Below are 22,411 nucleotides of genomic sequence, written 5' to 3' on the forward strand. Positions count from 1 at the left end.
AGCAGCCTCTTCAGCATAAGGTGGTTGACTAAAAAAGCTGTTTTATAGGCCATCTGAATCCCCCTCCCCCTCCAACATCAGATTTTATGAATTTCACAAAATATTGTTATTCCAGCCCCCCCCCCCCCCCCCTCGTCCTCCACCGAGAGAATGCCATTATAGTTACTGTGTGAAATGCGTGAGCAGTTTATTTCCAAATTTATCCTATCTGAACAAATACTCTGTTTCTAATGACCTTATTTTTGATAGGATGTTAAATTCTAATCTTCATTCCTTTCACAACACCCCGACCTCAGTCTCGGATACCCCTGCTCGTCACCGTCTCTGTTCGCTTTTCTCTTCCCGCCACATTCCGTCATCTTGCCTGCGTGTGATCCTCGCATTCCCCCTAGTACTTTTCTGTTCTATCTTCTCTTTCTCTATATCCTGAATCTTCCTCTGTTAATATTTTCTCAGCCTAACTCTTTCCAATTCCCTGCACGGCCTGCTGCCTTCCCGTGTAGTGGCCAGCGGCTTCGGCCACACAATTCTGCGTACACCGGACCGGGATGATCCTTGCATCCTTGCTAATCTCCTCTTCATTGTTTCTTCTACCGTCCTTTCTTATGTGCTTATTTATTTCTCCACGACTATCCACTCGATGAAGTTAAATATAACGTCTTATAGTTATTTACATTTCGTATTTGATTTTATACGAGTTCTGTGGGACAAAAAAATATAATAATACAAGTAAATTAAGTAAAAGTACCACTATTAACAGCTACATTCTTAAATAATACCAGTGTTTGCATTAAGCTGTTAAAAAGTGTGTTGTGTTTTTTTAGCTGTGACCGTCGAGGGACATCCGTACATCACTGGTTACACCAGTCCGGTTCCAGTTCGACGTTATTTGGGATATAGTCATCTACCATTTGTGAGTGATCTAGGTAAGTTTTTTAAGGTTTGCTTATATTTTTTATAAAAAAGCTATAGATTATTATAACACATCTTTAAACTTAATTTAGTTCACCATCATACTGAATTCCAAAAAAAGATCATGTTTATAATTCTCTTAATTTTCCTGTGCATATTTTCAGGATGTAAAAATGTACCCATTATGTAGCTTCAGATATACTCTGTTTTAATTTTGAGATGTATTTTATCTACAAAAATTATGTTCTGCATCATGTGTACTTGATATTTCAGGTTTTGTATTCTGCAGTCACTTAGAAATATAGAGTTTATGCAAAATCAGCTTAGAAAAAATTACAGTGATAGAAGGGATCAAAATAAATTTTGTAAGAGAAGACACTGTGGGGTAGTTCAGTAATTACAGGATTTGTCCAGAAATTAATGCATCACAATCTTTTTTTTAATTGCTTGGATAGTTCCAGCAGCTTAAAATTCTTCAAAATATGACCCTTCTACATCAGTACATTTTTGCCAGCATGATTTCCATGCATCCTAAGCTTACTGGAACTCCTCAGTTGGGATGGTCTTCAGAGAAGCCATCGAAGTAGCTTGCACATTGTCCACCGACTCGAGGTGCTTTCCTTTGAGATCCCATTTCAGTCAAGGAAACAAAAACAAAAAACAATGGCTGCGAGGGCCAGATGGAGACTCTAGAGCAGCTCTGGCACCATTGTCACATTGATACGGGTCAGTTAGGCCGTGACAACATAGGTGGTGTGAGCCAATGCACTGTCATGGAACAGTTACTGCAATGCGCAGAGCTCCTTCCGGACACAGACCAGTGTATATGCGGATGGATATGTGTGTGTGTGCGAGTGTATACCTGTCCTTTTTTCCCCCTAAGGTAAGTCTTTCCGCTCCTGGGATTGGAATGACTCCTTACCCTCTCCCTTAAAACCCACATCCTTTCGTCTTTCCCTCTCCTTCCCTCTTTCCTGACGAAGCAACCGTTTGTATATATATAGAGGGAAACATTCCACGTGGGAAAAATATGTCTAAAAACAAAGATGATGTGACTTACCAAACGAAAGCGTTGATAGACACACAAACAAACACAAACATACACACAAAATTCAAGCTTTCGCAACCAACAGTTGCTTCATCAGGAAAGAGGGAAGGAGAGGGAAAGATCAGTGCCTTCAGTTGGTAAATCACATCATCTTTGTTTTGAGACAAATCTCAATCATGTTTTTAATTGTAGTGTAAGAAAACTTGCATAAAACTTTCGATTTTCATGGTTTTTCCAAAAATAAAATGTGACACTTGCAAGGAACACTTTTAAGTGCGAGGTTGCAAAAGGCCAGTGATGTTTACAGCATTCGATGCCCCACATGCATGTCTACCATGCACAATATTGGCTGTTAACAGCAACAGGGGCAGGACTGGAGGTATCCAATGGTGAGCTCAGCACAAGGCTACAGAGCATAGTCGACGATTTATGTCACAATTGTGCTAGAGTTCTAGTGCTGTTGATGCAGAACAATGGCAGTGATAAACAAAGCAAACATTGCTTTATATCTACAACAACGGTTGAGGAAGTTGATAGACATTTCATCAGATAGCAACCCAAGGCATTTCACAGAGCGAGGAAAAAGTGGCAGATGAAATATTAGCATTTATGCAAGATGTCAGTGGAATGTGTGGTGTCATATAGGCTCGACTGTGTGGACAATGTACATGAGGAGTACAATCATGATGATATGTGCTTAACAAGTGAAAGTGATATGGAAAAAGGTATTGAGCCATGTAGTTCACCCTCCTTGTCAGACGGGGAGCCACAAATCCTGTCTCCAGTGAAATGCAGTAAAGGACAGTTGTTGCCCATGGAGTGGATTCTAAACATAATTACACACATGGAAGATCACCCACAGCATAGTAAAAAAACAGTTATGAACAGATTTCAGTGACGTCAGCTGCAATATGTCTATGTAGTGAATAAGAAAAACTGCATACACTCCTGGAAATGGAAAAAAGAACACATTGACACCGGTGTGTCAGACCCACCATACTTGCTCCGGACACTGCGAGAGGGCTGTACAAGCAATGATCACACGCACGGCACAGCGGACACACCAGGAACCGCGGTGTTGGCCGTCGAATGGCGCTAGCTGCGCAGCATTTGTGCACCGCCGCCGTCAGTGTCAGCCAGTTATCGTGGCATACGGAGCTCCATCGCAGTCTTTAACACTGGTAGCATGCCGCGACAGTGTGGACGTGAACCGTATGTGCAGTTGACGGACTTTGAGCGAGGGCGTATAGTGGGCATGCGGGAGGCTGGGTGGACGTACCGCCGAATTGCTCAACACGTGGGGCGTGAGGTCTCCACAGTACATCGATGTTGTCACCAGTGGTCGGCGGAAGGTGCACGTGCCCGTCGACCTGGGACCGGACCGCAGCGACGCACGGATGCACGCCAAGACCGTAGGATCCTACGCAGTGCCGTAGGGGACCGCACCGCCACTTCCCAGCAAATTAGGGACACTGTTGCTCCTGGGGTATCGGCGAGGACCATTCACAACCGTCTCCATGAAGCTGGGCTACGGTCCCGCACACCGTTAGGCCGTCTTCCGCTCACGCCCCAACATCGTGCAGCCCGCCTCCAGTGGTGTCGCGACAGGCGTGAATGGAGGGACGAATGGAGACGTGTCGTCTTCAGCGATGAGAGTCGCTTCTGCCTTGGTGCCAATGATGGTCGTATGCGTGTTTGGCGCCGTGCAGGTGAGCGCCACAATCAGGACTGCATACGACCGAGGCACACAGGGCCAACACCCGACATTATGGTGTGGGGAGCGATCTCCTACACTGGCCGTACACCACTGGTGATCGTCGAAGGGACACTGAATAGTGCACGGTACATCCAAACCATCATCGAACCCATTGTTCTACCATTCCTAGACCGGCTAGGGAACTTGCTGTTCCAACAGGACAATGCACGTCCGCATGTATCCCGTGCCACCCAACGTGCTCTAGAAGGTGTAAGTCAACTACCCTGGCCAGCAAGATCTCCGGATCTGTCCCCCATTGAGCATGTTTGGGCCTGGATGAAGCGTCGTCTCATGCGGTCTGCACGTCCAGCACGAACGCTGGTCCAACTGAGGCGCCAGGTGGAAATGGCATGGCAAGCCGTTCCACAGGACTACATCCAGCATCTCTATGATCGTCTCCATGGGAGAATAGCAGCCTGCATTGCTGCGAAAGGTGGATATACACTGTACTAGTGCCGACATTGTGCATGCTCTGTTGCCTGTGTCTATGTGCCTGTGGTTCTGTCAGTGTGATCATGTGATGTATCTGACCCCAGGAATGTGTCAATAAAGTTTCCCCTTCCTGGGACAATGAATTCACGGTGTTCTTATTTCAATTTCCAGGAGTGTATATTCAAGGGAGGACAAGGCGAACTTATTACAATAAATGGTGTTCGCATGTTTCAAGGATGCTCGTTACAATTTACAGGATGCACAGCAAACTCCAGAATTGACCCAAAATTTGTAGACAAGATAAACAAACTTTTCTCATAGTTCAGTAAGGAATGTGTTTTCAACTCCAATCGATTGGGAATTACCGCTACCAAGGGAGTTTATTTCAAGATCAATTAACATCAAAGCTTTAACACATTCTTATAGAATTATACTGACTATTAATCTGGATGGTAAAGTGGATAGAAAGTTATTTATTGTGCTGCGAGAAGTTGGAGGGGCTCTGACCACTACGATTCTTTCTTGAATGTGAGATATTGCAAGGGCAGTAGGAAATATTTACATTACAGCAAGCAACAGTTGGAAAATGGGTCTAAGAGAACTACAGCTATGGTACAAGCACTGCTTTTGACCAATAACTGGTCAAAATAACTTGCTTTGCTTGATTTCTGATCTGCATACGAAAATCATATTCCTTTAGAGCAAAGTATCATTGTACAACCACAACGGAGGGGTATCTGTTGAGAGGCCAGACAAACATGTGGTTCCTGAAGAGGGGCAGCAGCCTTTTCAGTAGTTGCAAGGGCAACAGTGTGGTTGATTGACTGATCTGGCCTTGTAACAATAACCAAAACGGCCTTGCTGTGCTGGTACTGCGAACGGCTGAAAGCAAGGGGAAACTACGGCCGTAATTTTTCCCGAGGGCATGCAGCTTTACTGTATGATTAAATGATGATGGCGTCCTCTTGGGTAAAATATTCCGGAGGTAAAATAGTCCCCCATTCGGGGCCATTAATCGGGCAGGTAGGTTAGAAAATTTAAAAAGGGAAATGAATAGGTTAAAGTTAGATATAGTGGGAATTAGTGAAGTTCGGTGGCAGGAGGAACAAGACTTCTGGTCAGGTGACTACAGGGTTATAAACACAAAGTCAAATAGGGGTAATGCAGGAGTAGGTTTAATAATGAATAGGAAAATAGGAATGCGGGTAAGCTACTACAAACAGCATAATGAACGCATTATTGTGGCCAAGATAGATACGAAGCCCACACCTACTACAGTAGTACAAGTTTATATGCCAACTAGCTCTGCAGATGACGAAGAAATTGAAGAAATGTATGATGAAATAAAAGAAATTATTCAGATAGTGAAGGGAGATAAAAATTTAATAGTCATGGGTGACTGGAATTCGAGTGTAGGAAAAGGGAGAGAAGGAAACATAGTAGGTGAATATGAATTGGGTGTAAGAAATGAAAGAGGAAGCCGCCTGGTAGAATTTTGCACAGAGCACAACTTAATAATAGCTAACACTTGGTTTAAGAATCATGATAGAAGGTTGTATACATGGAAGAACCCTGGAGACACTAAAAGGTATCAGATAGATTATATAATGGTAAGACAGAGATTTAGGAACCAGGTTTTAAATTGTAAGACATTTCCAGGGGCAGATGTGGACTCTGACCACAATCTATTGGTTATGACCTGTAGATTAAAACTGAAGAAACTGCAAAAAGGTGGGAATTTAAGGAGATGGGACCTGGATAAACTGAAAGAACCAGAGGTTGTACAGAGTTTCAGGGAGAGTATAAGGGAACAATTGACAGGAATGGGGGAAAGAAATACAGTAGAAGAAGAATGGGTAGCTTTGAGGGATGTAGTAGTAAAGGCAGCAGAGGATCAAGTAGGTAAAAAGACGAGGGCTAGTAGAAATCCTTGGGTAACAGAAGAAATATTGAATTTAATTGATGAAAGGAGAAAATATAAAAATGCAGTAAATGGAGCAGGCAAAAAGAAATACAAACGTCTCAAAAATGAGATCGACAGGAAGTGCAAAATGGCTAAGCAGGGATGGCTAGAGGACAAATGTAAGGATGTAGAGGCGTATCTCACTAGAGGTAAGATAGATACTGCCTACAGGAAAATTAAAGAGACCTTTGGAGATAAGAGAACCACTTGTATGAACATCAAGAGCTCAGATGGAAACACAGTTCTAAGCAAAGAAGGGAAAGCAGAAAGGTGGAAGGAGTATATAGAGGGTCTATACAAGGGCGATGCACTTGAGGACAATATTATGGAAATGGAAGAGGATGTAGATGAAGATGAAATGGGAGATACGATACTGCGTGAAGAGTTTGACAGAGCACTGAAAGACCTGAGTCAAAACGAGGCCCCGGGAGTAGACAACATTCCATTGGAACTACTGACGGCCTTGGGAAAGCCAGTCCTGACAAAACTCTACCATCTGGTGAGCAAGATGTATGAAACAGGCGACATACCCTCAGACTTCAAGAAGAATATAATAATTCCAATCCCAAAGAAAGCAGGTGTTGACAGATGTGAAAATTACCGAACAATCAGTTTAATAAGCCACAGCTGCAAAATACTAATGCGAATTCTTTACAGACGAATGGAAAAACTAGTAGAAGCCTTCCTCGGGGAAGATCAGTTTGGATTCCGTAGAAATACTGGAACACGTGAGGCAATACTGACCTTACGACTTATCTTAGAAAAAAGATTAAGGAAAGGCAAACCTACATTTCTAGCACTTGTAGACTTAGAGAAAGCTTTTGACAATGTTGACTGGAATACTCTCTTTCAAATTCTAAAGGTGGCAGGGGTAAAATACAGGGAGCGAAAGGCTATTTACAATTTGTACAGAAACCAGATGGCAGTTATAAGAGTCGAGGGACATGAAAGGGAAGCAGTGGTTGGGAAGGGAGTGAGACAGGGTTGTAGCCTCTCCCCGATGTTATTCAATCTGTATATTGAGCAAGCACTAAAGGAAACAAAAGAAAAATTTGGAGTAGGTATTAAAATCCATGGAGAAGAAATAAAAACTTTGAGGTTCGCCGATGACATTGTAGTTCTATCAGAGACAGCAATGGATTTGGAAGAGCAGTTGAACGGAATGGATGGTGTCTTGAAGGGAGGATATAAGACGAACATCAACAAAAACAAAACGAGGATAATGGAAAGTAGTCGAATTAAGTCGGGTGATGTTGAGGGTATTAGATTAGGAAATGAGACACTTAAAGCAGTAAAGGAGTTTTGCTATTTGGAGAGCAAAATAACTGATGATGGTCGAAGTAGAGAGGATATAAAATGTAGACTGGCAATGGCAAGGAAAGCGTTTCTGAACAAGAGAAATTTGTTAACATCGAGTATAGATTTAAGTGTCAGGAAGTCATTTCTGAAAGTATTTGTATGTAGTGTAGCCATGTATGGAAGTGAAACATGGACGGTAAATAGTTTGGACAAGAAGAGAATAGAAGCTTTTGAAATGTGGTGCTACAGAAGAATGCTGAAGATTAGATGGGTAGATCACATAACTAATGAGGAAGTATTGAATAGGATTGGGGAAAAGAGAAGTTTGTGGCACAACTTGACCAGAAGAAGGGATCGGTTGGTAGGACATGTTCTGAGGCATCAAGGGATCACCAATTTAGTATTGGAGGGCAGCGTGGAGGGTAAAAATCGTAGGGGGAGACCAAGAGATGAATACACTAAGCAGATTCAGAAGGATGTAGGTTGCAGTTGGTACTGGGAGATGAAGAAGCTTGCACGGGATAGAGTGGCATGGAGAGCTGCATCAAACCAGTCTCAGGACTGATGACCACAACAACAACAACATCATTGCTGAAAAGTGGGTGACATTGCAGTTTGTACCACCTGGAACCCCTGAACAAATTCAGCCTCTGAATGTTTGTCTTTTCCATGTCTATAAGACATATTATCGCACTATCCGAAATTACGCCTTGAAGGGTAGCTCATTTCATGATAATCTCTATTACAGTCTCTTTTGCATTTTGTTGCATGCTATAAATTTCCATAAGTTCTCATCACCCCATAATACCAATGTGATTCTATATACATTCTTTAAGAGAGAATATCTAGCATCCTGTTGGTTTGTAGCTACCAAGGATTTTGCCTTTGATGTTGATCGTGCAAACCATTTTTCATTTGGTGTTCATCGCACAAGTTAATGGTCTGTTTTGAACATTTATTGAATGTCAAAGGTGTCCATATTTTGAAGTGTAATTGTGCATCCCATACGAGGTTGATCTGTGCTGCACCTCCCAGATACTCAGTTTCATTCACCATCCTAATGCACATGGCGAGTCATTAGTAGCTAATATTTTCCCTGTCATAACCGTTAACACAACATTTTCAAATGAGCCTTACTAAAGAGTGTGCTCGTGACCACGGGGCTCAAGGATTTCATGTTTGAGATACTCTTACTTTTCGAGTTTAATTGTTTCTTTCTGGCACCCCTTAGTTTGTTTTCTTTGTGGAAAAAAATGAGTTTCATGTGATTTCAACTCAGTACTGAAAAGGGAACTAGTGCCTCTTCATTTGAAAAATCATGGGATGGCATAAAATTGTATTTACTTTTTATCTCAAAAAGTATTGTTTACTAGTAGCTTGTTAACAAAATACTTTTTTACTTTCAACTTAATTGGTTTAAATTTATAATAAAACCTTTAAATCTTCTATTCATTGAGCATATGAGGCAAATACAATGAGTAAATCACATTTTAATTTTAATACTTATTCTTAGATGAATTCTCTTTCTTGCTCTGGAACCCTGTGGGAATACTCAGACACAACTTGATATATTGTTTCTGTTCCTTGTTTTTTTTTTTGTAAATTATTTATTAGAGTGTTTCATGAGCTCGATGACTGTCTCAGCTGGATAATTTACAACTTCTAGTTTTGTAACTATATGTATAGTGGTGACATGTTCATTTTCAGGGCACAGTGTAGAATCTGTCTTAAGGATCTTGTCACTCAAATCAAATCTGTTTAAAAGTACCATTGTTTTATTAGAAACTAACTGTTCAGTCCCATTAGTCATAATTTATGGGATTTGATTGATTCTTGTTTGAATGCTTATATATTTTTGTCTGTTGGTTCTACTTCACGATTCAGTGCAGTGACTTTTTTCATTTTTGATTCAGGAGATTAAGGCACTAGAACAGATGCCAGGGACCATAAATGATATTTCAGTTTTTGTAAAGTGACATGATATCGATGACCTGATATACACATATGAAGTTTTGAAATAATTCAGAAATCCAGATAAAGTGGTTTTGCTTGTGAAGTAGCACGGTCTCGTGCTTCAGCTTACAGATAGAAATAGAACAAATTGCAGTCTCTTCTTGTTTTTGTGATTCAGATTTGTCATGGAACAAACTTTTTTAATAGATAAATGACTTTCACCATCCACCTTGCATGATGAATCACCTTGGAGCATGGAGAGATACTCCATGAGATGGTTCTTCGAGAGAAGAGTTCGCTGTTAATTAAAAAACTGTCAATATAATCCTCTCATATATCTTATGCCTGCAAGGTAAATACTAGAGATCTTTTTCCAGAAGGTTTTCAGTCAAAACACATGCACCTCTAAAACTGTTGGTATTAATGCTGTTATGATAGAAACTAATGATTTAACTAAAAAGCCATTCAGCCAGAGTTTCATGGAAAAATTTTTTCCTGCCTTTCTCTGTAATAAGTTAAATGACCAAAATGTGCATAAAATTGTCAGCATTGAGGTATTAATGACCTTTTCTTTTCTTTTTGAATGTATTTATGAGTAGAATTTATATTTTAAATACATAAATATGTGTTTAATGAATTGTTTAATTTCATATTCATTTCACTCTCGTCTGTTAATGGCTGCCTGTGCTCACTCAGAAGTTCTCTTTCTCAAATAATTGGCGATTGACTCCATACATGAACCTTGGGGCCTGTTTCAACTGTTGACTGTAAAAATCTTCAAAGTAATAATGATGTGTGCTATGCCATCAAGGTTTCTTTTCACTTATGAAGTTCCGACCATCTCCCAGCATATTTTTATAGTTTAGCCTAGTGCTGATACAAAGTTTCTAATTTTAGTACACTAGTTATCAGTTCCTGCATGTGAAGTTATGATTTTTCAAATAAATATTTATTTCATATATAGATAGTATAACATTTTGATGTGCAGTTCATTTACTCACCAGCTCATTGTAAAAGAAAACTATAGTCTAATTTTTTATGACAGTTTACTTATAGTCACTTCATTTTAGCAATGCCCGTGCATTATTAATTATTTTCGATAAATGATCTGAGAATGAAGTCATTGTATTTGTTATGACTACAAACATCCCTTGAAAGTGAATGATGACTAGGGTTGTCTGCACTGCCCATAAATCCGTACTTCTATTCAGTCTGCTCCAGCACCTCCATATCTGGCTTGTGACCAGTGAGCCTTCATGTCAGGTGACTGATGCATCCAGTTTAGGAAATCAAATTAAAAAAACCAGTCTGCATAAGGTAATCACTGAATTTATCATGCAGATATAATACTTGTGCAATGATGTAGCCCAAGTCACAAGAAAGGTTCCCCTCCCCCTACAAAATCAAATACATGTCCCTCTATTTGTTTGTTTGACCTTAATAACTCATACACTAAATATTATTGCAATTAAATTATGGTACCACATGCCAACTCAATGTCAATCATGAGACATGAAAAGTAGAATTGAGTGAGTAGGGAAGGATTTTGGAACTTAAAGTTTGTTTGGTAAGTAAAACATCAATATACCCAGATTGTGTTTATATACTGTTGGACATGTAAAAAACATTATTCTTCAAATTTTCTTTTCAAAGTTTGCTTTCTGCAGTCAGGATAAATCTTTCGGTGTTCTTGTACGCAGAGTAACAAAAATTGCTTTTATTCCTCCCCAACCACGATTAAACTGTGAAAGAGTAGGATCAACTTGGTCTCTCTTTCAGCTGTATCTTTCACTGCTCTCAGTGTGGAAACCTTCTTTCTGGCTTCTTGAAACTAAGCATTATTTGACCATATGGTAGGACATTCATGGAGAAAACTCATTAATTTTAAGATGATTGAAAAATGAATTTGTTCTGACTGAAACTAAGTAGAAGTTGCTTTCCTCTGCAATTGAAGAAGAGGAAGTTAATTAACAAAATTATGATGTAAACAGAGCACTAAAGAAACATCATCTATATTTACTTATTTAACTTACCATACAATGTACCATAAAGTTCTTCCTTCGACGAGATGTAATGTTTACCATGAGCTGATAAATTATCTTTTGTTAAATTTTCAGCCATTTTTACTTTATTTTCTAGATCCATACCATCGTCAAACAGTGACGAGATAGAAACTTCATCAGTCAGCTACCATAAATGCTGGTTTACTTTCTGGAAAGACGCTTTTATCAATTTTTTGTAAGCCTTCAACAACTTCAAAAAGCGCAAATTTTGGTAGGTTGCTTTTACTGTCAAATTACATTGGGGCCACGGTTTGACATACAATCTCACTACGAACAGGCAAATGTCTAACAGTGTTGCCTTATCCTTGCTCGTAATCTTGAAATCGGCACAAAGTAATTATATTTTCAAGGAATAAATAGTTCACGCCATCCGTCAAGTTTGGTGAATGGCACCTAGAGGTTGAATCTTCAATTTCCTCCATGTATCTCCACCTAAAAATATCACACAAAGCTCTATCAACTCTTGATTGTCATCTATGACTATTTCCTTGGTCAGTTCAGTTCAGTAAAACTCAAGCAGATTGTCAATTTCAGAAACAGTCAGGTGCAATGTGAGGTTTTCTTTATAGCATTGTGTTTTATCGGGATAGACTGTTTTTTACAGTTCTCTCAGAACTTTTTTGAAGAGTAGAATATCAGGAATTATTCTCACCTGACTGATTTTTACTTCCAACACACCTTTAACACCAATTCATACATGTGATAGCAGCAAGCAAAAACAAGCAGATTTCTATTAAGTTTTCATTGAAGAAGCGCATGGGCACCACTGATAAGACCTATATTTGAAGCTATACTATCACAACAAAGAAACTTCAACTCTCCAGTCTACAATTGTGTTCCAAACAGCCTTCACCTGTTTGCATCCTGAAGAGCTTTCCAACCTTGCAATAGCAATTAGTCATTCTTTATTTCCAAATGAAATAACTATCGGAAGACATTCTTTTGATTTCCGATAATGTGAAGCAGCCAACAATTTGCCTTCCCATTGAAGTGTCACAAAGTGTGGCAACTTGTTTTGAAAATTAGCTTTTATAGCTTCTGCATGCTCTTTCCATTTTTCTGTGTGATTTCATTGAAACCAGTACTTACGTATAGTAAATTCGTTGGCATTATATCCGGGTGCCTCAATGGTAGCTTAAGGAATAAACTCTGAACTGACACCTATCAGTGCTGCTACTGATTTTTTAGTAATGAAATTTTTCTGCATAGTTGTGTTACTGGTTCCATGTTATATGTTCTCAATCACAGTGATGAAATCTTACAAATGCATGTCATTTTCATTAGACTCAGATGATGAGTCATTCTGTAACAGTTTGTAAGATGATGTCAAAAGAGATGGCATAGAAAAATATTTAGCACATTGCTTTTCTTCCTCAACAGTTCTGAGGTGCAACCTTTTCTTCTTAATAGCCAGATTTTTGTCCACTCCAGCCAATTGTTCAGGTTGACGTAGGTCTCTGTGTCACTGTAAGATGATTCTGTCTTCATTTATTTTCACAATCTGAAGAGCATTGGTGTGTGCAATGTCAAACAAATCATCTAACTTATTGACAAACTCTTGTTGGCACTGTTCAAATGTGTTTTGGGTTTTTGTGTCTTTTCTTGTAACTCCCTACTACCGTGATGTAGGTTCACTAGCTCCTTCATATAATAACACAAGGATCTGGTAGATATAAGTGCCTTTTCCCAAAAGAAAATAGGTGCATGAATAGTGAGATTTATACTTTCACTGACAGTTAAATTCATGTTATGGATATTACAAAATAAAACTGCTAGAACTTGTCCATTAAAGGGCAGTTTTGAGCCTGTTATTTGATGATTTATGGCACCTATTAAAATTATACAGTTTTTAGAACTGCTACATAATTACACTGTCATGTTCAGTGACTGACAACAATATGTTTACTAACACTGTTACAAACATGTCGATGTGGGAATGTGTATTAGTCTTACTCAGCAAGTAATGCCAACTTGACATGTTTCAACACAAGTTGGCATGGGTTGCCGAGGTCCTACATTTCTGAAATTTTATTTGGAATTAGCTTAGTGCCTGCTACTTTGCTTGCGTAGAGTGTATTGTCCGCACAGTTTTTTTTTTTTTTCTTTGTAATGGAATTTTTAAGTTGTTCACAAATTTTAACACCTAAACGTTTCATGCTAGTTAAGGCTATAGAAGGATGGTCTTTTCTGAACATACTTCTGACCAAAAGGTGATTCTGGTAACTGGAATCGAACAATTTTGTAAATCATGCCTTTCGAGTTCTTGTGGTGATATTTCGATAGAAACTTTCATCCCCTAATACATATTTCTTTGTATCTAACTGAGAAGTGAAAACCAATTTTCATAGATTTATCTTAATTCTTTTAATTTTCCTAAAAAATTTCATCCCCTATTTCACCGCGTTTGAGGTTGAATTTCCAAAAACAGTGAAACACATATTTTATTTATAACAGAGAAGCCAAATACAGTTTTTCAAAGCTCTACCTTTGAGAATGCTTTCATAATGAAATAATTTCTTAAAGTGACTTTCCAACAAATTTTTTTCTTTTTGTACCTCAAAGTCAAATATCAGTTTTCATAAATGTGAGTGTGGCGTAGAGCGCCATAAATATCGATATTTGTTCAGTGTATAAGTGTGCTGTCTTTGAGGAGAGGGCTTTGGGAGGATGTTGGCTGCTAATGGGAGTTAGGCTCCGGACTTGCACCTGTGTAGAAGCGAAGTGCTAATAAATCTGTATCTGAGAGAATTCTAGTTGTTTACCTACAACTATATCCTATTCCTCACTGGTGACCCCATTTTTTGTGTAATACACGTCCGAGTTACCGCCCGAAGGTTATTTACGCGCCTACCGCATCGGGTTTCTTCGCAATCGCGAGGGCCGTTGTTGGCCTTTCAGCACTCACCGCCACCCGGATTTCAGCAACATCTCTCCAGCACTCCTGGTGTCATAGTGGACATGCCGCAAGACTTTTCGGAATCCTTCAACCCGAACATGCAGTGGAATTCATCGAGTGCCTCCAGTTTCTTCCAACCGCCAATGGTTGCGGGTTCTGTCTTTGTTAGCCTAGACCTTTCCACGTGTTCTCCACAGAGTGTTGTTCGGAACATTCCTACTCCTGTGTCGAAAGCACAATTCAGTACAGTTCGTGGTGTCGAGTGAAGTTTTGCTACTTTGGAAAATCCTGTAGTAAATTCAAACTCGAATCAGTTCCCGCCACGGGTGTATCCTTCCGCTCCGGCTAGTCAACAGGTGCTCAATGCCTGCCAAACAGCAAATATCACACAGAGTGTGCATCCTAGTGGACATGTGTGGGATCCTTGTGTTGCTTCTAATCAAGTCAACAATTCTGTGCTGGACAGTAATTACCCGGACATGTACAACCAGCCCCACCACTCACGGTTGAGTGAATACAGTGTGCATAACGGACATTCACCGGCGTACTTAAGTACTTGCGGCTTCTCTCCAAGTTACCACGTCAATGAGAATGCACATTTTGACTACGATCCTCACACTGTTCAAGCATCGGTTGCTTCTCCGCAAAAGAACAATTAGATGATCTATTACAAAAGGGAATAATTGAACCTTCTTCTGGTTGCTGGGCTAGTCCTATCCTGTTTGACCAAAAGAAAGATGATACTTGGCATATGGTCAGAGACTATAGGCATTTAAATGCTCGCACCATCATTGATAAATACCCGGTCCCACACATTGCGGACTTCAATCATGCGCTTGCAGGAGCATAGTACTTCTCTGTTTTGGACTGTAAACATGCATTTCATCAGGTTCCTATGGCTCCGGAGGACATTGAAAAGACTGCCATAATCACTTCCTTCGGGCTGTTTCAATACAAATTTATGCCATTTGGGTTGAAAAATGCCCCCCAAATGTGGCAGCTTTTCATCAATCAAACTTTATCCCATCTAGACTTTTGTTTCGTATACATGGACGACATATTGGTTTTTGCTTCTACTTTGGAACAGAGTGAGGAGCGTGTTCAAGTCGTGACAGATATTTTAGCAGGCGCTGGTATTGAACTGAACAATAAAAAGACTCAATTGCACCAGTCATCCGTCACATTCCTAAGTTATGTTGTGTTGTCTGACACCACCGCAGGACAAGATCAAGCCTGTTCTCGTGATGCGACTCCCCCAGACCTATAGGGAATTACGCAGGTTCATCGGAACAGTTAATTATTACCGTAAAAATGTGCCAGCCGCTTCTGTGGTGCGGGCTCCTCTCACAGATGCTCTCGCTGGCCCACAAACTTCTGGCACCCGCCAGGTCCCATGGACACCAGACATGGACAAGGCATTTAACGAACTCAAACAGCTGTTGGCCTCCGCTGCCACTATTGCTCACCCACATGTGGATGCCACAATGTTTATCACTACTGACGCTAGTGACAATGCTGTCGGCGCAGTACTGAGTCAGACATACAATGATGTTACGACCCCCCTGCAGTTTTTCTCAAAAAAGCTAAACAACGCGCAGAAGAAATACTCTGCATTCGACAGAGAATTACTTGCAGTTTACGAGGCCATAAGACACTTCAGAACTGATGTTGAGGGATGAGATTTCTATGTGCTCACTGATCACAAGCCGTTGGTTCCTGCCATAAATAATCCTGCGGCTGATCCGCCCTCACGACGCTTTCGTCACATCAATTACATCTTGCAATTTACAAATGACATTTGCAACATCCGAGGAGCGGATAATGTGGTTGCTGATTTTCTCTCGCGTGTTGTTGCTGTCACAACCTTAATTGACTTAATGGACCTACCTAGGTTGCAATCGGCAGACCCCGATACCGTGCAGTTAATTTCGAACCACAGCTCCTCTCTCCAACCGGTACGCTCTACTTTCCCTGGCATATCTGACTTAGTGTGGTGTGATGAATCGACTGGTACATTGTGGCCATTCATTCCTAAGCCCCCTTCAACGCCAGGTCTTTGACAAATTACACACATTAGCACACCCCGGTGTCAAAGCATTCACCCGTCTGGTGTCTGAACGGTTTGTCTGGAGAAACATGTGCCGCAACTGTCAGTCTTGGGCCAGGGCATGTGTGTTGTGTTAACAGAACAAAGTTTCCAGGCACACTTCCCCACCCCTTGGCTGTGGCTGTTTTGCCCAACCGCCAGGCCAGTTTCACCATGTTCGTGTGGACCTCGTAGGCCCTTTGCCCCCCTCCGAGGATTTCCGTTACTTGTTTACAGCCATTGACAGGATGACTCGGTGGGCTGAGGCTGTGCCTATTCCGAACATTACCTCTGAGACAGTAAGTCGAGCATTCTTAGATTCGTGGATCTCTAGATTTGGCTCACCTGTTTACCTCACCACTGACCAGGGATGACAATTCGAGTCTTCAGTTTTCTCTGTCTTATGTAAAATGTGTGGTATTGTCAAAATTCATACTTCCGCATACCACCCCAAAGCAATGGGCTTGTCGAGCGATGGCATCGCACTTTAAAGTCTGCCTTTCGTTGCCGTGACTCAATATGGACAGAAGCACTGCCCTTCGTGCTTCTTGGCCTTCGTGCAACTTTCAAGGAAGACCTCGAGGGTTCCGTAGCCGAGTTTGTGTATGGCCAACCTCTGGTTTTGCCTGGAGAATTAGTCACTCCCACCCCACTTCCACGGTCCTCTGAACTCCCTTCACTTCTCGAGCGAGTGCGCTTGCACTGCAGCAAAATTCAGCCGCCACCTCCAGCTACTCATACACCTCCGCGCGTGTACGGTGTACGTACCGCACACGCTAGATTCTTGTGAGTACGTGTTTCTCAGAGACGACTCAATCAAAGCTCCGCTTCAGTCACCCTACACAGGTCCTTACAAGGTCATCAGAAGCTAGACCTAAGGAAATTGGTACTTGGTTTTCTTGGGCAGAAATAAAGAAATGGAAGTTTCAGCATTTTTGGAAAGTTAACTCTTATAGGGATGAAACAGTGGGTGAAATTTCTTAAAAAATAAATCATTATTAAAGGACTACTAAAGTATTTTTAAAGTTATAACTACGAAATTATGTATTTCACTTCTTTGTTACAAACAAAAAATGCGAGTTTCAGTGATTTTGGAAATTTAGCCCCTAAGGAGGTAAAGTGGGGGACAAAATGTTTTTTTTTCTTTTTTTTCTTTTTTTTTCATGAAAGCGTCTGTAAAGCCAAATCTATGAAAATTTGAATTGGGTTTCTCAGTTAGAAATGGAAAAAAATATTTACAGGTTTAATTCTTACATCTGCTTTCATTAAATCCATCATTCACATAGTAGCTAGTTACTTGGCTATTACAATCAAGTATTGTCAAAAAGTTAAAGTAAATTATTCATTTCAATGATCATCAGTTAAGAATAGTCAAATTATGTACAAGATTTAAAATTAAACTCCCACTATTTACAGACTTAAGACTTACATCTGATTTCCATACATCCATCATTCACACAGTAGGTAGTTACTTGGCTGTTACAACCAAGTATTGTCAAAAATTAAAGTATAATAAATTTTCATTAAAATGGTCTACTGCACTTGTTGAGAAATTCATGGATAGAATAGAAGGAGTTGGCCACCAAAAATTCTTTTAAATTATGTTTAAATTGTGCCTTGTCTGAAACTAAACTCTTAATGGTTGCTGGTAACTTATTGAAAATATGCGTTGCTGAATACTGGACTCCTTTCTGGGCAAGAATTAGTGATTTTAAATCTTTATGTATATTGTTCTTATTCCTAGGATTGATACTGTGTGCAAAGCAGTTAGTTGGAAGAACAGATGTATTATTTACAACAAACTTCATTAAGGAATAAATATACTGAGAAGCTGTGGTTAATATGCCCAATTCTTTGAATAGGTTTCGACATGATGTTCTTGGATTTACACTACACATTACTCTTATACACTTCTGTACTCTAAAAATTTTTTCTTGGTTTGTGGAGTTACCCAAAAATATGATACCATATGACATAATGGAGTGAAAACAAGCAAAATATGCCAGTTTTTTTATATTTATATCACCTATGTCTGACATCATTTGCATTGCAAACACAGACTTGTTTAGGCACTTTAGCAGTTCGTTAGTATGTTGCTCCCAACTGAATTTATTATCAAGTTGTAAACCCAAGAATTTTACACTCTCAACTTCTCCTATTTCCATGTCGTCATATTTTATACTCACATCAGAAGGAAATCTCTTGGAAGTTCTGACTGCATATAGTGGGTCTTTTCAAAGTTTAATGACAGTGAATTGGCTATGAACCACTTATTAATGTCAGTATAAATTTGATTAGTTGCCTTTCTAAATTTATATTTGATTTACTATTTATTGCAATGTTTGTATCATCTGCAAATAAGACAAACTTGGCATCTGGTAATGTAACAGATGACGGGTCATTAATATACACTAGAAAAGGTAGTGGACCTAGTATGGAACCTTTGGGAACACCACATGTAATTTCTTCCCAGTCAGATGATGTCTGATTGCCTACTGCCGAAGTGTTACGTAATGACACCCTTTGTTTTCTATTAGTAATATATGACTGAAACCACTTTGCAACACTACCAGTGATGCCATAATATTTTAATTTACTTAAAAGAATTCTGTGATTCAGACTGTGAAAAGCCTTTGACAGGTCACAGAATATGCCAGTTGCCTCTAATTTGTTGTCTAATGAATTAAGGACATTTTCACTGTAAGTGTAAATAGCCAGTTAGTTAGTTAGTTAGTTAGAGTATTATAAGCAATTACTGCTGAATATTCCTCACATTTCAAGGAACTTGATATGCCTTTATACATTTGATGTGCCTCCCCATTTGTGTCACTGTGGCCTGTGTGCAAAATGCATATAGGGCAAATTATTCGTTATTATAAATTTTAGTGAAAACAAGTTTTTTTGTTGTCTGTAGTTTATCCGTTTGTAGTTTTTTGTGCAAATCTCTCCAACACAACAGTTACGCACTGTGAAAATAAACTTGCAACTAACTGAACTGCTGTTTGAATCAGCCAAGGCATTTAATGGGTTATTGACTTTTTCCATCCATTTTGTAGCATTTGAGACATTAAATTTTGTTGTCACTCCACCTAGATAGTGAGTCCAGATAGTTGAAGCTAACTGCAGCACCCTGGCTCTAGATCTTGTCAGTGGTCCTCTGTGTTGCAGCACTGGTGGATCCTCACATTCTAGTTGTGTTGCCATATCTTCACTATGACGGGCATTGAAGGTTGCCTGCTAGAGTCAAAGCTTCTGTTAATGTGTCAGGATTGGCAAAGAAGGGAAAGCAGTAGGCACCCGTTGACGTGATGAAGTTAAACGTTTTATGATAGACATGACGGTTTATTTCGGCAGGCCTAGAGAACCTCTGAAACTGAATGAGTTGCTGCCCAAGAGAGCAGGAGAGGAGAGCGTCTAACCAGCTCAGAAGCTGCCAGCAGAAGAGACCGGACGGCATGTCCGCACCCAGCGCTGGCTGCAGCTCCACCCCCATGTAACCACCTCCAAACCTCCCTATTGGACAGTCAAATTGTAAACACGCGGTTCAATAGCGTCACCTCATCAGCAACATGTGAGTTTAGCTGCTGATGGTTCAACACGTGAGTTTCGAAGTGGTTCTGTCCGGCATAATGCAAAATGACTCAGGAGCTGAAACTAGCTGCTGGGCAGAAGGTACTGGTGAACATCAATTGAAAAATAAAAAATTAAATTTTTATAATATTACATCCACTCAGTAACAGCCCCCACTGTACACCATTCTCCCCTCCGCAGGAGTGAAGCATGGGGAGGCAAATTGACAGTTACTATGGGGCTCCGGCAAAGGCCAGCCTTACATAATTTTTGCCAATACATTTTTTTTTAATTTGCATTTCTGCTTAGGAAAAGTATTGAAAGAATGACAATATTTTTTGTACTAATATCTTGTGTGACAAAATTTGGACGACGGCGGATGGTGCGGCATTGTTGTGAGGCGCTGCGAGTGGCAGTGCAAGGTGCGACGATCAGCTGTTGGCGCTGGCAACGGCAAAGGTCAATGTCAGTGGCGGGCTGTGGCGCACTGCAACTTCCACCAGAGCGTATAAGTGGGGGGGTTGTTCTGGAAGGGGCGAAGCGCAGATCACATGGGGGGAAGGGGATTAACACTTTTGCATTACTTCACACGCATACGGTGATTCACTTTGTTGCTTATATCCAAAGGAGGGCCATGCCTTTTGTTTTTGGAGGTATTTTATTTATTTATCATTCCTTTTCTACTCACATGGTACTCAGACCATGGCAATTTTCCTCTGGACTTCTACAGTATGGGGCAACAAGAAACATTCCTGTTCCCATTTCAAAAACTTAAGCGTGATATTCTCCTGGAAGCTGTTGTTCAGGGACAGCGGTGATGGGCAACCGAAGTCGAGCAAAAAGTCGTTTTCTAAAAGCTACCCATAGCAATAAACCAATAACGATAATTATTAGAGGTGTACATACAGAACTGGGAATGACTATGCGACTGAGGTACTGGTGGTTGTGCCAGTCCGTGAAATGCGCGTTGGCACGGACTAGCGTGATGTGCCCTGACTCTTTGTTTACCAGCTCGGTTAAAGACTGGATCAGCTTGGAATGTGAGTGATTGGGGAGAGATGGCCAATTGTCAGGCGACGGTAGTACCATTAGTTGCTCTGGTAAATACCACATACGAGGGGGAGTCGCACGTTACGGGCATAAGATAGTGTGGAAACACTTCCTCAGTGGGGGTAGTGATATCGCAGTGAGAGCTGTTAAATAATAAATTGCTACCATTGTGTAGCACACGGTAGGGCTGGGTTGCTCGAAGGTACTCGTAACACGTGATAGTAGCTGTTACTGGGTGGAGTACGGTGTATAAAATACTGTTGCCTATAGCAACGAACTGGGGTTCAATTATTGGTACAACCAGATAGCTGCAGAGGGGGGTCGCTAACTCAGTGAGAAGCAACGCGACTTCGCACGCTTTTGTACGGGTGCGAATGGTAAGTGTTGAAGACATGTAGTACTTCCCATGTTGGCAGCTTTGCAAGGCACGCTCGTATAGGACAGAATGAGTCCGTTGGTTCTTACTGATAACAAGGATTTCGTGGGTTTTCCACATAACGTGAACTTGTACGGCAGGCCAGTATACCGGAAAAATGTGGATGCAGTAGCTTTCAAATTCACAGTTAGACAAGTGACTCGTAGGTGAATTTTAGTATCCAAATAATCATGGTCTCAAGCCATCTGGACATGAGCTGGACCATAGTACAATGCGAGATTTGCCTCTCGTATGATATATCATCTGTAGAGGGGCCATTAGATGGGATGAGATATTGGTTAAGATCTGTAGAAAAAGTTCAGCTGGTAGTGGATGGGGACTTAACATTCGGGGCTAACAGCATGTGAATTTATGTTTGTGTTGTTGGGTGCAAAAACAGCTCTACTTAACCCCCACACTAGGAAGAAAGAAAAGGGAAGCAGGCAGTTTCTACACTAGACAGAATGCCAGACCTGAGGAGGCAAGAGTGGCTGCAGTTATCTCATCACTAAATAAATCGATCACAAGAGGGTACAAATGAAGAAAAAATATAAAAGGTGTCCGTATGCAAGGTTTTTCCTTCCCCCTCCCTCTGGGGGGAGTAGCATTGGCTACCAACCAGGGTGCATCTAAATACTTAGGGATTACTATTACAAATAACCTAAATTGGTACGATCACATAGATAATATTGTGTGTAGAGCAAACCAAAGACTGTGATTCATTGGCAGAGCACATAGAAGGTGTAACAGGTCTACTAGAGAGACTGCTTACACCACCCTTTTCCACTCTATTCTGGAGTATTGCTGTGCGGTGTGGGATCCGCATCAGGTGGGACCGACAGATGACATTGAAAAGTACAAAGAAGGGCAGCATGCTTTGTATTATCGCGAAATAGGGGAGATAATGTCACAGACATGATACGTGAATTGGAGTGGCAATAATTACAACAAGGGTGTTTTTCGTTGCG

General features: G+C 40.6%; 1 protein-coding gene across 6 annotated transcripts in view; it reads left to right on the forward strand.

Annotated features, from left to right (window-relative positions):
• The window catches only part of LOC126185133 (biotin--protein ligase), a 360,657-nt gene that overhangs the window by 148,401 nt on the left and 189,845 nt on the right, over positions 1–22,411 (forward strand). For all 6 annotated transcript variants that reach the window (XM_049927960.1, XM_049927964.1, XM_049927963.1 and 3 more), the window contains one exon: positions 825–926. In XM_049927960.1, the coding sequence (XP_049783917.1) occupies positions 825–926 (102 nt within the window). The remainder of the gene's footprint in view (positions 1–824; positions 927–22,411) is intronic.

This window comes from Schistocerca cancellata, chromosome 4, assembly GCF_023864275.1.
Source record: "Schistocerca cancellata isolate TAMUIC-IGC-003103 chromosome 4, iqSchCanc2.1, whole genome shotgun sequence".
Classification (NCBI taxonomy): Eukaryota; Metazoa; Arthropoda; class Insecta; order Orthoptera; family Acrididae; genus Schistocerca; species Schistocerca cancellata.